Source organism: Pipistrellus kuhlii, unplaced genomic scaffold (assembly GCF_014108245.1).
Source record: "Pipistrellus kuhlii isolate mPipKuh1 unplaced genomic scaffold, mPipKuh1.p scaffold_m20_p_5, whole genome shotgun sequence".
In the NCBI taxonomy this organism is placed as follows: Eukaryota; Metazoa; Chordata; class Mammalia; order Chiroptera; family Vespertilionidae; genus Pipistrellus; species Pipistrellus kuhlii.
The window spans coordinates 31,851,253-31,869,033 of record NW_023425551.1 but is presented as its reverse complement, the minus strand read 5'-3'; the positions used below and the strand labels follow the sequence as shown (position 1 = coordinate 31,869,033).

The 17,781-nt window shown below is 42.9% G+C and overlaps 1 protein-coding gene across 3 annotated transcripts in view; it reads right to left on the bottom strand.

Moving 5' to 3' along the window:
- Positions 1-16,645: 16,645 nt before the first annotated feature.
- The window catches only part of SEC63 (SEC63 homolog, protein translocation regulator), a 57,560-nt gene continuing 56,424 nt past the window's right edge, over positions 16,646-17,781 (bottom strand). For all 3 annotated transcript variants that reach the window (XM_036415448.2, XM_036415449.2, XM_036415450.2), the window contains one exon: positions 16,646-17,716. In XM_036415448.2, coding sequence (XP_036271341.1) covers positions 17,573-17,716 — 144 coding nt within the window. In that variant the 3' untranslated portion in view covers positions 16,646-17,572. The remainder of the gene's footprint in view (positions 17,717-17,781) is intronic.

The window sequence follows — 17,781 nt, the reverse complement described above, 5'->3', positions numbered from 1 at the left end:
GCAAGCCTCAGGGAGAAAAAATAAATTTAAAAAAATTACGATTAGCCGAAACCAGTTTGGCTCAGTGGATAGAGCGTCGGCCTGTAGACTGAAAGGTCCCAGGTTTGATTCCAGTCAAGGGCATGAACCTTGGTTGCGGGCACATCCCCAGTAGGGGGCGTGCAAGAGGCAGCTGCTGGATGATTCTCTCTCATTGATGTTTCTAACTTTCTATCCCTCTCTCTTCCTCTCTGTAAAAAATCAATAAAATATATTTAAAAAATAAAAAAAATAATAAAAATCAATGAAAAAATATTCTCAGGTGAGGATTAAAAAAATTTAGAAAAATATTACAATTAAGTCATGGCCAGGTTGCTCAGTTGGTTAGAGCATTGTCCCACACACTAAAAAGGTTGTGGGTTCAATTCCCAGTTGGGGCACATATCTGGGTTGTACATTCAATCCCTGGTTGGGGTGCATACAGGAGGCAACTGATCGATATTTCTTTCTCACATCAATGTTTCTCTCTCTCTCTCTCTCTCTCTCTCTCTCTCTCTCTCTCTCAAATCAATAAAAAGCATAATCCTCAGGAGAGGATTTTTTTAAAATTATGATTAATATTCTGGACGACATCATATAATATATCACATCAATAATATGTGAACTGACTGCTATTTTTTTTAAAAAAACAAGACATTAAACCCCTTTTGTGATATTATCAGAGAAAGGACAAAAGAGTGTTCTTGGAATTAAAAATATGGGAGTAGAAATGGAAATTTTAATAGTAATATCAAAGGAGAGTGTCAAGGAAACTCCTAAGATAATAGAGAAAAAAGCTAAAAGCAGGAAAACAGAAGAAATTAGAGGATCAGTGTAGAAGAGGCATGGGCGGCCAGTGCCCCTTTAAGGGTTCACAGAAGTGAGACCCAGGACCCTCCTGGCCCCACTCCTACACGTTTATCTCGGCCAGCCTTGGGTTGTATTTAGATGTCTTGGTAAAACAAGGATTTTGGAGAGCTTCCTAGTGCATTTTGCTGATGTGAATAATCTTAAGTAAATTTTGATTGCAGCCGTTTTTGCTCCTGTGCTTTAATATGTATATTAGAAGCATAGAACAAGTTTCTTAAAGCTAATTTACACCTCCTGCTAAGAAACAACGCTGCTTGCGGAACGCATGCTAATGGGAATATTGTTGCTCTCTCCTTTAAGAAATCTTCAGTAGGGAAACACTCTGAAGACTTACACATGGGTTTGGAGCTGACACGGGGACGAGGCCCACAGGTCCAAGAGCACCACCTCCTTACTCTCAGAACTTCATCCCTCAGCAGCCCAGAGGCCACCTCATCAACATCGTAACTTATAAAACTACACCTTCGGCACCACATTACTTCTCACTTCCAGATACTGAGCCTCCAACCACATCGCAAGGCCTAGGGACTCTGCAACACAGGGCTTCCCAACCCGAGGGGCACTCGCACTGTGTCTGGGCCCCCAAGCAGTACCCTGGTCACCACACACATCATTACCCATGAAGTTTTAGAGGAGCAAGGAGTCTCCCGGGCATAAAGGTGTGTTAAAACCTGAAGGCAGACTGCCCAGTGTGACTCAGTGGATAGAGTGTTGGCCTGTGGACTGAAGAGTCCCAGGTCCAATTCCAGATCAGGGCACATGTCCAGGTTTTGGGCTCATTCCCCAGTGGTGGGGAGAAAGGGTTGCAGGAGGCAGCCTATCAGTGATTCTCTCTCATCATTGATGTTTCTGTCTCTCTCTCTCTCCCTCTCCCTCCCTCTCTGAAATCAATAAAAATGTGGGGGTTTTTTGTTTTGTTTTGTTTTTTAAACCTGAAGGCACTGAGTGGGGAGCCATCTGAGCCTCAGCTCCTCTACTGGAATCCAGTACATAACGGTGACAAAGGAGTGGGGAGAGGGGTAGGGGGGAATCAGTCTGCTCTGGTGGACCCCTTACCCACTGCATGTTGACAGAGCAGCCTTGGACAAGTTACCTAGCCTCTGTCTGGGCTCCTCAGAGTGAACATAATGACAGTTAACACACAGAACGGCTATGAAGATTCTAGAGACCGAGCAGGATCTCTTCTGTGACTTTTGTGATATTATCAGAGAAAGTTCCCTCCCCACCTTCTCAGCTCAGTCCCCAAACACATCATCTCTCTCCCATCACTCATTATATCACATCATACCATATAAAGGGAAGGCTCCTCCATATTGTCCAACATCAGAAACTTATAAGTAATTTAAAATGTAGAGTTGTCATCCTCCTTTATTTTGATTTGTAAGATTAAGGTATAAGTTTAAGGTATACAGCATGTTGCTTTGATCCATTTATGAACTGCAAAATGATGACCACTGTAGACTTAGCTAAGGCCTGTCACATCACATAATTATCATTTCCTTTGTGTGTGTGTATGCACATGTGTGGTAAGTAGTCTCTTAGTAACTTTGAAGTCACCTTTCTAATAGGCCAAGATTCTTTCCATTTTTATTCCAAAGTGGCCTCAAGTTGTAAATCACCCAATTAACACTCATCCAGAGTTATGTATTCCAGACACTGTGCTAGGCATATAACACAGAGCAATTAAATGATGGGAAACATGAATGTCTCTGCTACAGGGAGGAGGGGGGAAATGCATGTGTTGAGAGGGTGGGTGTCTCCTGGGACCAGGTTGACACACAAAAGCTTAAGCTGTATGTCCAGAAGGAGGGCCCCAAGGAGGGAGTCTTCTCCACAATCTCTTTCTACCTGAAACATATTGAGAAAATGTTATGAGTGTGCTCACAGTGCTGACAAGAATAACTTGCAGGCACTGGTTAGCGAACACAAACCTCAAATGTTCTCGCATGTACACAGAAGGCGTTAGGCCCCAGCTGTTCCTGAGGCTCAGCTGGATCAAGGCTTCCTCAGTTTACCAAACAACTTTCTTTTTAAGGACAGGATCCAATTCACTTTCCAAACAGCTACCTCGGAAGCCCCCAGTTACAGTAGGGAGACTCCCTCCCTGCAGTCAATTCCCCGTCCCATTTGTTCACTTGCCAGTTTTGCACACTATGTATTTTAGAGAGGGGGGAAAAATCATATCCCCAATATAGTGACTGTAGAGGGTGCACTGGGAAGGCATATGGGCATTCCTTAAATTATTGTCAGCTGAAACCAAGGCAACAGGCAAAACCATACCCTGGGAACAGGCTTTGCCAAAAAAGGCAAGGGTATGATCAGCACTGACTCTTACTTTTGCCCAGGTGTCAGGGAGTGTGACTTTGATATGTAAATCCAGTCAAGCACCAGGAATGCTCAGGGCCTACTCAAGAATGCAAATAATCTCCTTTGATCCTAAGTTTTTGGTGAAACCCCCTGGTACTTGGAATATAAATAAACATGCTGCCTCAGCTCTGGGTCCCTGTCCCTCCATCAGAAAGGACAGCGGTCCCACCCAGCTCCCAGTTTTTTCCTTCTATCTTCATGTTTGGTCTCTTTCTTTTATTTCTCAATCCCCAGCTCCTCTATTCGGGAACCGGACCCACTCTTTTTCCATGCTGGACACCGAGAGAAACACCTGCAAGTGACACAAGGATCTTACTTTGGCAAAAAGAACCATCTGAAATTAGGCTTGGGGGTCAACAAAACCTGCCCTACTGCAGCAGGACACGATGGCCCTGCCTACCAAGTTAGCATTGCTGGAGCCTGAGAAGCTCCAACGTGACGGGTAATGGTGGGAGATGGCGCCAGCTATTAGCTTGTTTTCACACTGGCCTTGGCCACTACGAGAAAGGTGATGGTTCTGTGGAGATTACAGGGTGATGGACTGGATTCCTTTTCTCCAAGAACCAAAGGAGGAACTGGGGTTGTCTCACTTGCTTGCAAGGCTTCCCGTTACTAATTAGAGTATTCAAATCTTGTGAGGATAAGGTGACCAAAATCAGAATTTGAAACTCATCAGTGACTAAGCTCCCTTAGGAAGAAGTAGGCAAAGTATTACTTTGACTCCTCAGATTTCAACTGTGTGTGACAGAACACGGAGCAGCATTGCAGTTCTATCGTCCGAGTGAGGGGAGACGGCGTGGAGGTGGGGTTTTGTGAGTCCCAAATTACCATGAACATTTACTACACAGGTTCTTAAATGTTCACCTCGAATCCCCACAATGCCGGCCCTTGTTTTTCTTTCCTGGACCTGCTCCCAGCTCGCCGTTGAACTCGGTGCCACATTGTTGGACAAACCCATGGGGATGCTCTGCTCACAGTCCTGGTCCCACCGGTGATGTGAAGACACACCAGCCCTGCCTGGGAAAGAGAAGGGTCCTCCCGAGGGGAGAGGGAAGGCCCACCTTGGGAAGGAAAGTGCCTCGCAGACCAAGCCTAGGTGCCCAACAGGAAAGCAAGTTCTCCCATGAAGCCGACACCGCCCGCTTCCAGGAGCTTCCTGACAAAAGCTCAGACCGTGCAGCCAAGGCCTTCATCCAGGTGCTGCTGGGAACCCTGAGAGCGTCTTCTTTCAGGCACCAATGAATTGCACCTTCACTCATCAGGGTTTCCTTGGTGTCACATAGTACACTTCATCTCCCCAAGAAAGACATGTTGAACTCCTTACCCCCGGGACCTCAGAGCATGACCTTATTTGACATGGAGGTCATCAGAGGAAAGTGAGGCCATTAGGGTGGGCTCTACGACAACATGACTGGTGTCCTTACGAAAAGGAGAAATTCAGACGGAGACAGACGTGCATAGAGGGAAGACGATGTAAAGACACAAACCAAGGAGAGAGGCCTGGGACAGGTCCTCCCTCGCAGCCCTCGGAGGGAACCAGTGCTGCTGACACCTGCGTCTCAGACATCCAGCCTCCAGAGCTGTGAGACAGCACATTTCCATCCTGTAGGCCACCCAGCTGGTTAGAGCAGCCCTAGGAAACCCATGCACACGGCTTTCTCTCCCCCGAGACCAAGCAGGTCTGGGCCAGGGGAGCCAGTCTCCGTTCGAGCCCGTCTGATTCTGGGTGGGATTCCACAGGGGAGAGAGGGACATGGGCTCACCAAGGGCCACGCAGTGTTATTAGGGTCATAGGGGATCGAGTCCCTTGACCCCATATCTAAATGGAATAATGGGATGGACACAGCCTGTGTGTGTGTGTGTGTCTGTGTGTGTGTGATGGTTACCCAGAAGTGAGGGCCCAGCAGGAGCCCATGGCCTTGTTCAGGGAGGTGTACAGGTAGTATCATGACTTCCATGTTTCTGCCCCACAGGACAGTTCCTATTTATAATATATTTTTTAATTAAATTATTATTTTTGTGACAGTTCCTATTTAGCTTGGACTCCCGTCAGAAAGTAAACCTCCCTGCCAAAAAGTCAAATCCATATGTGCCCATAAAAATAAACCAATATAAAAAGATTCCCTGCCTTTACTTCAAATGGATAAAAGAAGTCTCAAGCCCTAATCGGTTTGGCTCAGTGGATAGAACGTCGGCCGGTGGACTCAAGGGTCCCAGGTTCGATTCCAGTCAAGAACATGTACCTTGGTTTTGGGCACATCCCCAGTAAGGAGTATGCAGGAGGCAGCTGATTGATGTTTCTCTCTCATCGATGTTTCTAACTCTCTATCTCTCTCCCTTCCTCTCTGTAAAAAAATCAATAATATATATTTAAAAAAAAAAAAAGAAGAAGTCTCAAAACTGTTATTCTCGAGAGCATTTAAGATCTCACTCCCCTGGCACATGTCATCAGTTTAGCTCAAATAAACTCATAAAAAATCAAAATATATTGACTAAGCTCCACGGAAGGAAAGGCTCCCCAGATGTAAAGGGCAGCTGTGTTAGCCGACGGCCATGATTGACATGATCCATTGCTTCTTTTAACTCTATTAAGAAAACTGATGGGCCCTACCTGGTTTGGCTCAGGGGATAGAGTTTCAGCTTTCGGAATGAAGGGTCCCGGGTTCAATTCCAATCAAGGGCACATGCCCAGGGGATTAAGCTGCAACCCAGGCATGTGCCCTTGATTGGATCTGCAGGAGACAGCTGATCAATGATTCTCTCTCATCATTGATGTTTCTATCTCTCTCTCCTTCTCCTCTAAAAATAAAAAAATATTAAAAAAAAAAATAAAACTGATGGCTTGGTTGTACATGAGTTTAACTAAAACAAAACAGAGAGACGTTGGATTTTTTTGTTAACGAGCTGGGTATTTATGAACGGAATTTAGGTAGATAGGAAGCCATCCAAAAGGCCCAACAGAACTGACTCTCTTATAAGGAGAGCTTCCTCCTCACTCCATAGAGTGTATCCATTCCTGGCTAGAGTTGCCAGAAAAAAATACAGGACCCTCAAGTCCAACTTGAATTTCAGATAAACAAGGAATATTTTGATTTCCCAAAATATATTTTCATATTTATATTTGATGTAAATATTGCATGGGGCGCACTCACACACTAAAACATAATTTGTTGTCTATCTGAAATTCACATTTCCCTCCGCATCCTTTTGTATGTGCTGCGTCTGGCAGCCCTGTTGTGCCTGGGACAGTGGCCGGAGGGGCTTGGGAGGCTGGGTCCTAGCCGATCCTTCAGACGGATGAACCCATTGAAATGGCAGGGCAGCCCCGGGGGCCGTGAAGAAGGCGCCAGTACTGACTGGGCGAGGGCCAAGGGGGCCTGGTCAGACTCGGGGTCGGTGAATCAGCGGGTGCCCGGGCCGCCCTGGCTCTAAGTGTCTGGGCCCGGTGAGCGGCAGAGGAGGGGGAAGGCGCCCCAGCCACACCCGCCAGGCAGCCGCCTGTCCTGTTCGCCGCCGGCCTGGTCCAGGCCCCCTCACGCCCCCTGGTGGTCACAACTGGAGACGCATCTGCCTCATTCAGTTCCAGGTTAGAATCCAGACACCGGGTCTGAGGGCTAGGACTTGGAGGAGAGGATGCGGGAGGGAGAGGGGTCCTGGGGGAACTAGTACTCACCTAAGACACCTCATTCACTATCTTCATGGACAAGAGAATCACAGGGATACACAGATGATGATGATGATAGATGACAGATAATAGATAGATAAATTGATAGATAGATAGATAGATAGATAGATAGATAGATGATAGATAGATAGATGATAGATAGATAGGTATAGGTAGATGATACCCTGTTTCCCCAAAACTAAGACAATGTTTTATATTAATTTTTTCTACCAAAGTTGCATTAGGTCTTATTTTCAGGGGATATCTTATCTTTCCATGCGCTAGGTCTTATTTTCAGAGGATGTCTTATTTTTGGGGAAACACGGTAGATGTAAAGGATAGACAGACAGATATAGGCTTAATAATCGGTTGTATAAATATAGATACAGCCCATTGATTCTGTTTCTCTGCAGAAACCTGAGTAACTCAGTAACCCTGGGGCCTGGGGCCCAACTCAGCCCAGACCCATCCTCCTCACTTACTCCAGAATCTGGCTCCGTCAATACAAACTCCTGTCTTGTCAGTCTTTCTTATCCAATACATGATTTCCTTCCACATAAGACACATTGCTGTTTCCTCCCATCTTAAAAAAAATAATAAAATCTTGATTTCAATGCTCATCCAGCTATCGCTAGGGTTTCTGGTCCTCTTTGCAGCAACATTCCTCTGAAGAGTTACCTATGCGATCTGTCTCCCAGTTCTCTCCTCCCGTTCTTTGTTTGCCTTTTTCTTGTGAAATGTAACACATATACAAAAAATAAAAAAATAAAAAAATAAAATAGGGGAGGAGCGTAAAAATAGAAGCAGGCAGCTTAATGATTTATCTCAAAAATACCTGTGCTACAACCATCCAGGTTGAGAAACAGCAGGTTAGCAAGAGCACAGAACCTTCTCCATGCCCCTCCCACTGCCTGCCCCTGTCTGCTCCAAAGGTAACCACCACCTTTTACAAAAATCACCTTCTGTCTTTATTGTTTTACCATCTAGGCATGCATTTCTAAAAAACAACAAGAAAACAAACAAAAAAACAAAACAAAAAGCAAAAAACAAACACTGTACTTTAATTTAACCTGTGTGGGGTTGTGTGTTTTTTTTTTAACTTAACTGGGATAACAAAAAACATTTTCTGTGGTTGGTTTATTTCACTGAATATTGTGTTGATAAAATCCACCCATGTTGACATACATAACTGCATTTCATTTATTTTCATTGCTTTATAGAATCGCATCCCAGCACTTGTTATCTAATTGCTGTGTAACAAATTATCCCAAAAGTTAGCAACTTAAAAATTACATTCATTTATTTTAATATATATTTTTATTGATTTCAGAAAGGAAGGGAGGAGAGATAGAAACATCAATGAGAAGAGAGAATCATTGATTGACTGCACACCCCACCCTGGGAATCAAGCCCGCAACCCCGAGCATGTGCCCTTACTGGGAATCGAACCTATTACCTCCTGGTTTATAGGTATATACTCAGCTACTGAACCATGCCAGCTGGGCAACACTGACATTTATTATATCACCTATACTCTGACAGTCAGGTGTCATTTGTGGCTTAGCTGCGTGTTCTGGCTTAGGATCTCTCATTGTAGTTGCAGTCAAGCTGTTGCCTGAGGTTGTCATCTCTGAAGATCTATCTAGGGCTGTAGAATCTACTTCCAAATTCACTCACACAGCTGTTCACAAGAAACTCGTTGCTCACCACATGGGCCACTCCATAGGGCTGCTCATGTCATAGAGTCCCCAGAGCCAATAGTCCAAGAGACAAAAAGAGAGAGCCCTCTCTCTTGTGACAGAGCTCCCCAGATGGAAGCTGCAATGCCTTTTGTATTTTACACTCACTTAATCTCAGAAGTGACACGCCATCCCTGGCTATCTGCGATTGATCACACAGACCTCCCTGGTCCAGTGTGGAAGGGAACCAGCCAAGGATGAGAGCACCAGGAGAAAGGGTTCATTGGAGACCATCTTGGAGGCTGCCAACCACACCCTTTGCATAAAGACAGAAGAAGGTATTTATCCATTGTCTTATCAGTCCACATTAGGTTGCTTCTAGTTTGGGGCTGTTATGAATACAACATCTGTGGACAGTATTGTACATGTCTATTGGTACACATGTGCATGCATTTCTGATGGATAAATACCTAGACGTGTCATTGCTAGGTCACTGACTATGCATTATGTCAACTTTAGTACCTAATGGCAAACTGTGTAACAAGTTAATATATAAATTGATAGCCCTCCCCGGAGTAGATGAAATTTCCAGAGGCTACGAATCCTCAGTACCATTTGGTATAGTCAATCTTTTCAACTTCTGCCACTCTGGTGAGCATGCAGTGATAACTCACTGTGATTTTAATTTGCATGTCCCTGATGAAGAACAAGCTTGAACAGCTTTTCATATTTTTTTTTTTTTTGCGGGGGGGGGGGGGGGGGGGCGGGCAGCTTAAGATATGTTTTGTGAAGTAGTAGACCTGGAAACACAGCAGTCAGATCCTCCTTCAAAGAAGTGGTCAGCGACAGCCTTAGGCAGCAGCTCCTTAGGGTCGGCCAGAGAACCACCTTGTTCAAGGTAACGCTGTTCCTAGGAGCCCCTGTCCCTTGCTCATGTCAGCCTGACACGGGGCATGTTAACAGCAGTATCACTCCTGAGCCACAGACTGGCCCAGACTTTGCTAGGCCTACATCAAAGTTCAACTCCTTCCTCGGCCCAATCCTGCTTCCTCCCCTCTTTGTTCAGAATTAATATCGTGCATCACAAACTCCTTCTCGGGGTCTGCTTCTGAATGACCCAGCCTATTGTTCATTTTCCTATCCAGTTGTCTTTTTTTTTTTTCTTCTTACCAATTTGTAGGTTATACTTAATATGGATTCAAGTGCTTTGTCAATTACATGTGTGGCAAATAGCTCCTGCTCTGGGGCTTGCCTTGCTCATTGCTTTATTATGTCTCTGAAAACCAGAAGCCCTTCATTTGGACGTAATTTAATTAATCACATTATTTTTTTTCCTTTTGAGACATGCCCTTTGTATCCTACTCTAAGCTCATGAAGAGATTGTCCTGTATTATATTCTAACGGCTTTTATTGTTTTGTCTTTTAAGCTTAGACTTACAAGCCACCTGGAATTAACTGTTGTGTAAGGCATGGGATGGGGCCATATGTCATTTCCCCCCAGATGGATACCCCATTGTCCCAGCACATTCTTCCCCCAACTGTTCTGTGTGCCAACGTGTCACATATATCAATATGTGCGTCTGTCCCCACGTGTGCGTTGGTTTCTGGATTCCCATTGGCCCCTTTGTCTGCTCTTGTCCCAACATCAGTCATAATTCCCATTCTCTTTCAAGCCCACCTGGAGTGGGAGTGGAGCTTTGTCTCCAGTTGTTCCACTAAAATTGCTCTTAGCAACACCTCCTCCTGGCAAATCCACTGGTCGATTCTCAGTTCCCAGATCGCTTGCCTTCTCAGCTGCAGGTAACACTTATACTCACTTCACGCTGTCACAGCGTCTTTTGGAACACCATTGGTTTTCCTCTGTGGGTGCAACTGGGAGTGCAATTCACTTCAAATCAGTTCTACACACACATACACACACACACACACACACACACACACACACACACACACTTAACTTCCCACAACAATTCTACCCAATGGAGATGTCTTACAGACTAAAACCCAGGAATTTTGTTACTGTCCCTACATTCCAGCTCTGCTGATACTAGACTGCGGAGCGGGGAGAGAGGCAGGCACTTGGTTCAATGGGATTGAAAGTACCTACTAGCAAAAGATTTCGTTCTCACTCTAAAAACTATTCTTTTTTTTTTTTTAAGCACACTAACACATTCACCACCTCGGTTTTGGTATGAGCAAACCGAAACGCCATCTGAAATGCACTGCGCTCGCAATGTCACTCCTGACATTTCGTGAGATACCCCGTCATTAAAAGTCAATGCCCTAGAGAAGGATGTGGGGGTTTCCGTGTGTAAAGAGATGATGCTCTGAATCCTAACACGACTGTCTCACTTCCAAGTCTCAAAAGCACTTCGCTGAAAAATCACATCAATCCTTATAATTTCCATGACAATAGGCCCAGATCAGTGTGCTGTGAAGAGGGCTGGGGGAGATGGGGCAAGATCCTCGGGATCCTGAGATGAGGAGGAAGTGCAGCATCTGAACCAAGAGTTGGGGGAGCTGCATCTTCACGACGCCAGGAAGGGTGTCTTGCCTCCCTTCAGCTCGGGACCCCTCCAGATGCTCCCCATCTCTCTCTCTCTAATGTGTCAAGAAGAGGAGTTGTAAGCTTTGGGAGAATTTGCAAAGTGAGGCACATCATAGCCAGTGGCTGGAGTCCCAAGGATGTGGCACAAAATAAATGAAGTTGGAGAAATTTGGGTGTGACTAGTAAAGGAAGCAGGCTACTTTTGCAAAGACACAGATGCAGACTGATGTAGAAATGAGAGAGGCTATTGTATTCCAGAAATATTAGTGAATATTACCTTGAGGATCTGCAATATGGCTTAGAGGTCGCGATTTTTATTTTTTTTTAATATATTTTATTGATTTCTTACAGAGAGGAAGAGAGAGTGATAGTTAGAAATATCGATGAGAGAGAATCATCAATCAGCTGCCTCTTGCACACCCCCTACCGGGGATATGCCCGCAACCAAGGTACATACCCTTGACTGGAATCAAACCTGGGACCTTCAATCCACAAGCCGATGCTCTGTCCACTGAGCCAAACCAATTTTGGCTCGAGGTCATGATTTTTAAAATCTCATTGAATTTTAGTCACATGCCTAATTGTTTATCAAAATATCAGCAAATTTGATTGTCTTCTCTATTCACCTGCATCATCTCTAAGTAAATAAATTAACACAGCTAGAAACAAATTTCCCCTCAGAGGATGGTCAGTTGCCAGCAAGACTGTTCAGAAAAAATATTTCAGAGGGTCCTCAATTATTTCAACCAATGGGGGTTCCAAACACTCCCTGGCTTGGCAGCGTCTCAGGAAGGACGGCGACTTTCCGACCAGGACTCAGACTCACTGGAGGCAGACAATCGGTTTGTTGGGAAGAGGGTGGAGGGTTGTTGTTTGGGGGAAGGACAGGCTTTGGGGTTGAGGTTTTGGGGAGAGATGCAGAGCAATAACAATAATCTTTTATGGTTACAATATACAACAGTGTTGACTTTTTAGACACCCTTTTTCCACTGTTATGCTGGACCAGTTTCAACTTGGAAAGTTCTGGGTATTTTTCAGTTGGTGAACTATCTTCATTTGTAATATAAAACTGTATTGACAACAAGGTAAAACATTCATAAGAGGCATTATTTTCCAGGACAATGACCTCGCTGGTCCTCATTTTCGCTAAAAAGAACTCACACCCTTTGAGAATAATAGCTTTGTAAATAGAGGTTCTATTTATTTTGAACACCAACTTTTGAGAGACAATTTCCCGTGGATAGCTCATGTTTCTGCACACAGCTTTGCCTGCAGATCCTTTAAAAGATTAGGTTTTTCTGAGCTCAAAATTCCTCAGCTGTGACACACACACACTGCATGTGCAGCACCCACCTGGACTAATCCACACACACACACCCCCATTGGAACCTGGGGACTAGAGGAGCAGATGGGGAATGAAGCTCCTCAACCTTCAGTGCCTCTGACCTGAGAGTCCCGTCTTCTGCCAGTGTCAATGGCCCTGCATTGGGTTAACTCATTAGCTTGCACAGTAAAAATCTCAAACCTCTCATAGCTCTTAAAAACATCCAAAAATTTAAATTTGTAGGAAAAAAAAAAAGATTTCTTTGTCCCACCTGACTTCCTACCTCTCTCAAGAAAACAATCTACGACAGTTCTGAGACAATGAACAAATATGGAGAGTCTCCTGTGGTTTGTGCAAAGGGACTTAATGTTTCCAGCCAGAAAACCGGGAAGTGAATTGAATGTATTAAAGGACACAAGTAGGAAATGGTTAGATAGGAATAACAGTTTAAAGGAAAAGGAAATAATCCCAGAATTCAGAAATATAAATTCACTAGAAAGCATGTCTTAATTGTGGTTCTTAGTCCCCAAAGTGCAAAGTGCAGGCATATCGCCCTCTACTGGAACCACACTTAGAACTACAGGTAACAATTTGCAATTGTTTTGTGGACTCTGTGACATCCATTGCTGCCATCAACCAGATTTAACCTCATGTAGCCAGACCTCGGAACCTTGGGCATTCAGAGGTGAGAGGAACATGGCTCTCTTTGCAGACCCAGCTTGACAGGATTTGCTGAACCACCTAGTGCTGAAGAGAGCGGATAGCCCTTACCACACTCACCTTTAATTTGTACCAATCACTGACTCTAGGGACCACTAACAGAGCTGCAGCCTTTGCTGGAAATCAACCCACCAGCCTTCTGCCCCCACCTGCCCCACTTCCATCCCATGGGCCCCTCCCCTCTTCCAGTAACCCCCATCACCAAACCGACTCAGTGCCATCTCCAGAAGCATCACTTTGATCCTGGGGCTACTGTAGGGCTTGACACAGTGAATGCCAACCCTTCAACTTCAGCCGAGTAGCACAACTGTGAACTCAAATGGTGATTTGCCAAAGGTCCAAACCTTAATTTTAGCTTAGATGTCACCCTACCAGTACTTTAAACACAGCGTTTCCAAATGTTTTTATCATGCATTGACATCAGAAGGAATATATAATACATCAATAAAATTTATTATTTATTTATAAATTATATAAGTGTACAATTGAACAATATATTGTGTACATTATAAAACACACAAAAATAGAAACTTTAAAGGATGAGATTAAATACAAATAGCCACTTGAACATTTCCCCAGTGGACTGACCATCCCATGCCCTGCAATGTGCACCCCCATCTGAGACCACCGCCCTCCAGCCTGCCAATGACCGCTGCATTTGGATTTTTAGCTCAGGTTACAAAAATGTACAAGATCACAGCTTTTACTTTATTTTTTAAGTTTTGCAAAATAGCCCTAGCATCAAGTTTCAATATGTGAAGATGCTTAATGCAAATTTCGTAAGATGTATTTGAATTAATCACAACACAGCTGGCAAAATGTCACATTATGGTTCACTGTTAGGCTGTTTCACTTTAAGGCAGAATATAATAGGGGATTTCAAAGAGTTGAGTACGAATATTTGGGAAGAAAAATGCTTTAAAGAAACACACACAAAAAAAGGTCAAGGATTTTCTTTCTTTTTTAAGCCAATAAATAGCTAGCACCTAAAAATATAACCCCTCTGCCTACAGTGGAAAGACTGAAGAAGAAAAAAAAGGAAAAAAAAAAAAAAGACATTCCAAACAGATATTAGCTAATGCTAAAGGATTAAAATAGATTGCCACACATCTGCTCCGATACTAGTGAGTCCTTAGGAACACAAATTCTTGCCCTGACTGGTTAGAGCTTTGTCCTACACACCAAGGTCGAGGGTTTGATCCCTGGTTACGGGATATACTGGAATCAACCAATGAATACATCAGTGGAATAACAAATCAATGTTTCTCTTTCTCTCTAAAATCAATCAATAAATAATGTTTTTAAAAAAAGAAAATATAAATTATCTTCTTTTCATAGCCCCAGTATCCAATCACAGACCCAGGAACACAGACACTCAGTAAACAGACAATGAATGACGATCAACAATCCTCAAAAACTATTTGAAGTGAATTACATTTGAAAGAAAAATTGTTTCTAAAGAACATTCCAGTATCTGGTTTTGGGTGGCTAAAGCAAATAACTGGGAAAAGATTGTGGTCAAGAATAATATGCTCAGCCCCGACTGAGTGGCTGTACACCAAAAAGGTTGTGGGTTTGATGCCTGATCAGGGCATATTCCGAGGCTACCAGTTAAAACCCTGAAAGGGGTTTGTACGGGAGCCAGCTGATTGATGTTTCTCTCTCAAATCAATGCACATATCCTGGGATGAGGAATAAGAATAATAATATGCTGAGCCTCATTACATTCAACACCTTCCTTCCCTTCCCCTCACTCTTCCTGCTCTGCTTCCTCCCAGGGCCTGAGCTTCCCACCACACTGACAGGCTGATCCTTCACCCCTCAGTGCAAGCAGGAGAAATATAACAGAATATTTGTTCTATACAACCTCATTCAATGTGCCCCTTCATTTTTAAAAATTGATCCAAAAATTTAAAGGACATGAACATCTGACTTTGAGATTGAGTTATACACAGAGGAGACAGCGTGGGGCCTCGAGTTTTATAATCCAAACATTTACAACTGCTAGACTTTTGTGGTTTCCTCCTGGGAGAGTTTAATAGGTACTTCACCAATTACAAAGATAAGAATATTATGCAACTTAATTTTGTAATGTTTCACTTTGTATACACACACTGAGTGCTTTCATCTGTAAGTTTATGTATCCTGATGACAAAAGGTCACTTTGACGGGAACTACACTCAATAAGGGTTTTCATTAGATTAAATGCAAACCAGGGTAAGTTTAAGTTGGTTCTTAAATCTCAGTCAAGAGAAAGAAAAATGGGAAGCAGTTTCCAGACTTGCTGGGAAGATGAGAACCATAACCCGAAGGCTCAAGCCTTTCATTACTGTGGTATGGACTCATTAGAGGAAAATGTACTTATTTTATTGGGAAGTACAAATACAGGGTGGGGCAAAAGCAGGTTTATAGCCGTGAGAACATGGAACAGAGTTATTGTTGTATTATTTATTAATTATTGCATTATTTTCCACATGAACAACTGTAAGCCTACTTTTGCCCCATCAGAAGGGCAAAGGAATACCGAGTGGTGGGTTGAGGTGATGATGCTGTTTTGGTAAGCACTGTGGGGAGTTACTGGGTTGTGAAATCATCCTTACTAGAGTCAAACAGAAAGAAGCCAGTTATTTAAATAAACTGATAAAGCCTCTTTAAGAGAAAATAGCCACTGGAATAGAAATCCCTTTCTCGGAAAGAATTTTTCAAGAGAACCATGACATACGCATGTTACGGTTTGGTGCGCTCGCTTTGCCTTCATGCCACAGGCCTTCTCTGGCCTCCCCTTCATTGCTCACTCCCTCCCACCCCACCAGCTGCCTCCCCTGACACCGGAGCTCCCCAGGAAAACCTGACTCAAAAAGAAACAAATCCTCAATGGCACTCCTGCCTGCCAAGGAAGGGTCTCACACCTTTTTCTTTAAAAAGAAAAACAGGTGATGGAAGTTCCAATGGGAAAGCTACTTTCACTGTATCTCAGTTTAGAACCCAAAATAACATTCATGTTTCTGGTAATTTTCAAGTTTTATTTCCAATTACTCAAGTAACAAAATACCAGTACTAATTCTGCATGAAAGTGGCAAACTTTTAAATACACAAGGTTGCAAATTAGTATCCTGATAGTACTTTGGCCTATGAAGATTTTTGATAGGAGAGTATTATTACAATCAGTACTGTAATATCAGGAACTTAAGCTGCCTCCATACCTAGTCATAAAAATATTCGTCTTCCTTCAACGATTCATCACATATATATTCATACTCTTTATAAGCACTCTCCTTCTAGGATGCAGTGTGAGAGGAAAAATCCTCCCATTCATGGTTTTTTCTATGGTCTATAGAAAGAGCAGTCACTTCAGCAGTAATGTACAATATTAAATTTTTAGTTAGAAAATAAAAGAATTATCCTATCATATCCTTTCTCTGGGAGTAAAAAGACACACACCATTACAAACGTAAAACGAGTCAAACTTCTATTTTATTGACAGGAGTCCAAAATGAATACAAAAAATGCCTCCTTTGCATTTATATATTTTTTTTCCTTAAAAGGCTTGTGATAGAATCAGGTAGATTAAAAGCTAAGAATGTGTTTCAGCTTTTATAATGAACCTTTTAAAAAAAGGTTTATTAACGTAAGTCACCACATCAGAGAACATATGGTCCCACATCATTTTTAGATCTATAGCTTACAAAAAGAACTAGATCCTGCATTGATCTGCTCAGAGGCTTAAAAATGTTTTAAGCCATTAAAAGCCATTTTTATAATCTGTCTGTTAACTCTGGGAAATTAAGAAAGGAAAATCCCAAAATGTAGCCCTCTATTTAATGTGGAATGTGAGCGAATGCCAACTTATGATGACAGCTAAAAATAAAAAGTTTAAAGCTATAAATGGAACTGTGATAAATAATCTTGTATCACTGCAAAATGTCAATAAATGAATGATAGTGCTTACCAAGATTAAAATTTGAGCAGATGTTACTTAAAACATAGTTGTGATGTTTATCATACTTTAATGTTTGCTAAAACTAAAACTGAACAAAGAAGTTGCTCATTTATAGACTGTTTTTCATGTACTTTTTCTTTTACTGGGACCATAAATTGATCAGATAATACATAGCCCACACTTCTGGACGTTACAACAAAGGGTTTATTATCGTTTGCAGATGAAGTAAATGCACCCTCCCATACTTGAAAGGCTTCACAAGCCTTACGCATTTTTCAGACTGTACCAAGGCACCAGCACTGCCTAAGTTATATTATGCACCCATTTCTAGGAAAGAATACCTCCCTCAACATCAGTTCTGCACTGTTTCTGGTTTATTATACACTTCCAAAACAGCAAAAATTTGCAAACATGTGCAAATATGGTCCATTTGTAGTCCTGCTTAGTCATCATCTTCCTCTTCTTCTTCCTCTTCCTCAAAGCTATCTTCAAAGCCCTCGCTGTCCTCCTGGTCTTCATCCCCCTCTATTGCTGTATCCCACTGTGGGTGATTTTCTGGCACAGGCTTAGCCTCATGAACTTCCAACTATAAAGAAGAATTAAATGTAGTCAACAGAAATGTTGATAGGCATAACTGGTAAAAAGAAATCT